Genomic DNA, 2,672 nt, shown 5'->3' with positions numbered 1-2,672 from the left:
GAGCAAAAAGGAAGAAATGCAATTTTTTTTATATATAGAAAATAATTTTTTTTAAAACATGTCATAAAAATTAAACAAACACTGTGGCACTTTTTCACATTACTTTTTTAATCACCAAAATATGTCTATGTAATGAAATTAATATTGACATCATGGCTTAATATGTAAATCACTTCTCACAAGCATTTTAAATTATTATTAATAATTAAATTATTTCTGTTCATCAATCAATCTATCAATCCTATTTATAGGAATTTATATAAACAATGTACATTTATAATTGTATTTATAATTTCTCTATGTAGATCCCATTACACTGAACATATTTACACATTTGAACACAATTTTAATACAAAATGTCAAGAGTTATTTGTCACACTTACCTGTACAACAATAAATGGGCCAAATCAGCCTGCTTTTATGGGCAAAAAAACAACCACCTTTTAATGGGAGGCTTGGCACTGCATAACGTCCACAAGTGCCCTATAATCGGGAGTATAACCCGACACTGTAACTCTAATTGAGTCCTCCAAATGTCCATCAGTAAGGCGTGTTCTGTGTTTGTTCTTAATAAAATTCATATCTGAAAATGCAGATTCACACAGGTACGTTGAGCCAAAAAGACAGGCAACTTTCATCGCTGCTGTGGAAATGTTAACGTATTTCTCTGGGTCAACAAGTTTCCAAAATTCTGTTGCCCCCTGATGGGCTTTGAGGTTAATGTCACTCTGCAGAGTGAGAATCTCCATCTCAACCTCACTAGAAACCAGGTTAAACGCATCACTTAGTTTTTCAGAAATGTGCAAAATGTCCACTTGCATGAAAGGATTTGCAATGAATGACACGCATGGTTCCAGACTATCAAAGTCATTGAATCTGTCCTCAAATTCTTGTTCAAGCCTTTTCAGGAGTTCAAAGTAATTGTGTTTTGCTCTGTCAAAGACCTCAGATGCAGAATCATTGTTACTTAGCATCGACTGCATGGATGGAAAGTGATGCAATTTGTTCCTCTGCAAGTACGTGGAGAAAAGGCTAATCTTGGCTTTGAAAGCATTTACAGCACTGATCATCTCACTGATTGTCTTATTTTTGCCTTGTAGTTCACAGTTCAAATTATTCTGTTTCACAGTGATGTCAGTTAGGAAGGCAAGGTCCAGTAGCCACTCAGTGTCCTGAAGCATGGCGGTGTCCTCCCCTCTGGATTCCATGAACACTTTGATTTCAGACAAAAGTGATAAAAAACGTTGCAAAATCCTTCCTCTGCTCAGCCATCGAATTTCAGTGTGAAGCAATAGGTCACCATACTCAGCTGACAGCTCCTCCAGAAGTACCTTGAATGACCTGTGCTGTTTCGCTTTTGACCGGATGCTGTTAATGATTTTAACGACTGGAGACATGACGTGATCAAATCCCATCACTTTGGCGCACAGTGCCTGTTGGTGTATAATGCAGTGGTAATGTAGAAACTTTGGGAAATCTGGGTCTCCTCTGCATAGCGCGACGAAGCCTGCATGCTGGCCAGTCATTGCAGGGGCTCCATCAGTTGTTACCGATACCAACTTTTCAAATGGCACGTTCTTTTCCGTGAAGTACTTCTTCACTGCATTATAAATATCAACACCCCTCGTTGTTGTCTTGAGGGGCAGTAATGTTAAAAATTCCTCTTTCACTGACAAATCACTGAATACCATTCTGATGAAAACCATGAGCTGCGCTGTACTACTAGAATCCACAGATTCATCACACTGGATGGAGAACCATTTGCACGAACCCAAGTCTTTCTCCAGCTGCTCCGTTACGTTTGCTGACATAGCCGAGACTCGTCTCGCAATAGTGTTAGCCCCGAGTTGAACATCGGACACTGAGGACATTATTTCATTTCCATTCTTGTGATCTTTAAACAGAGTGTTGGTTATCACAGTCATTGCTCCCTTGACAATTTCACCATCAGAGAAAGGTTTTTTGTGTTTTGTTAAAAAATGAGCAACTCTAAACGAAGCTTCGGTTGCAGCCTGTGACTTTTTAGCGGGTTTTGTAAAAAATGATTGCTGCCTGCCTAATGTTGTTTTCATCTCACTAACTTTTTCTTTTCTAAGTGATGTACCTATAACGAACATTGAAGGTCTTGTGGGTTGTGGTGAAATGTCTCTCCGCATTGTGTCTCTTGGCAACCGCAATGCTAGCTCCACAGATGAGGCATACAGCTTTATCTTTAACATTGGTGAAGAGGAATTCTGTCTCCCACTCCTCATTGAATTAATAAGTCTTTTTCTTTTTTGCATGACTTGCATCATCAGCCATAATTAATCTTGTTTTCTTTTTTATAGTTCAATTTATCTCATGTAGAGTATGTACCGTCTGCCCGCGACCAACTCAACTAACAGAAGTGACGGTTTTTTTGTTTTTTGTTTTTGCACAAAGTAATGTTGCCTATGGCAACGTACGTTGACTCGACGTGCAGATTCAAAATATTTTAAATTATTGAATTATTTTATTATGTTTTAATGGTATATGAAATGTCACCAATAGTTATTTTCTCATTTTATCAGTAAGGGCTGGCGCAAAATGCGGCACTGGCATCTCGAAGCGGCACTTCCGGCGGCATCTCCAGCGGCCAGGGATTTTACCGGCAGATGTCGGTGTAGCGGCATCTCCAGCGGCCAGGGACTTTT

General features: G+C 39.1%; 1 protein-coding gene across 1 annotated transcript; it reads right to left on the bottom strand.

The window, feature by feature from the left end:
* Positions 1–443: 443 nt before the first annotated feature.
* Positions 444–1,925, bottom strand: LOC307118080 (general transcription factor II-I repeat domain-containing protein 2-like; the record flags this gene model as incomplete). The annotated part of the gene is made up of 1 exon (XM_079803455.1): positions 444–1,925. One exon carries the CDS (start codon positions 1,923–1,925, stop codon positions 444–446), a length of 1,482 nt encoding a protein of 493 aa, XP_079659581.1.
* Positions 1,926–2,672: the final 747 nt, after the last annotated feature.

Source organism: Gobio gobio (genome assembly GCF_949357685.1).
Source record: "Gobio gobio genome assembly, chromosome: 2".
NCBI lineage: Eukaryota > Metazoa > Chordata > Actinopteri > Cypriniformes > Gobionidae > Gobio > Gobio gobio.
This window is presented reverse-complemented; position numbering and strand designations above follow the sequence as displayed.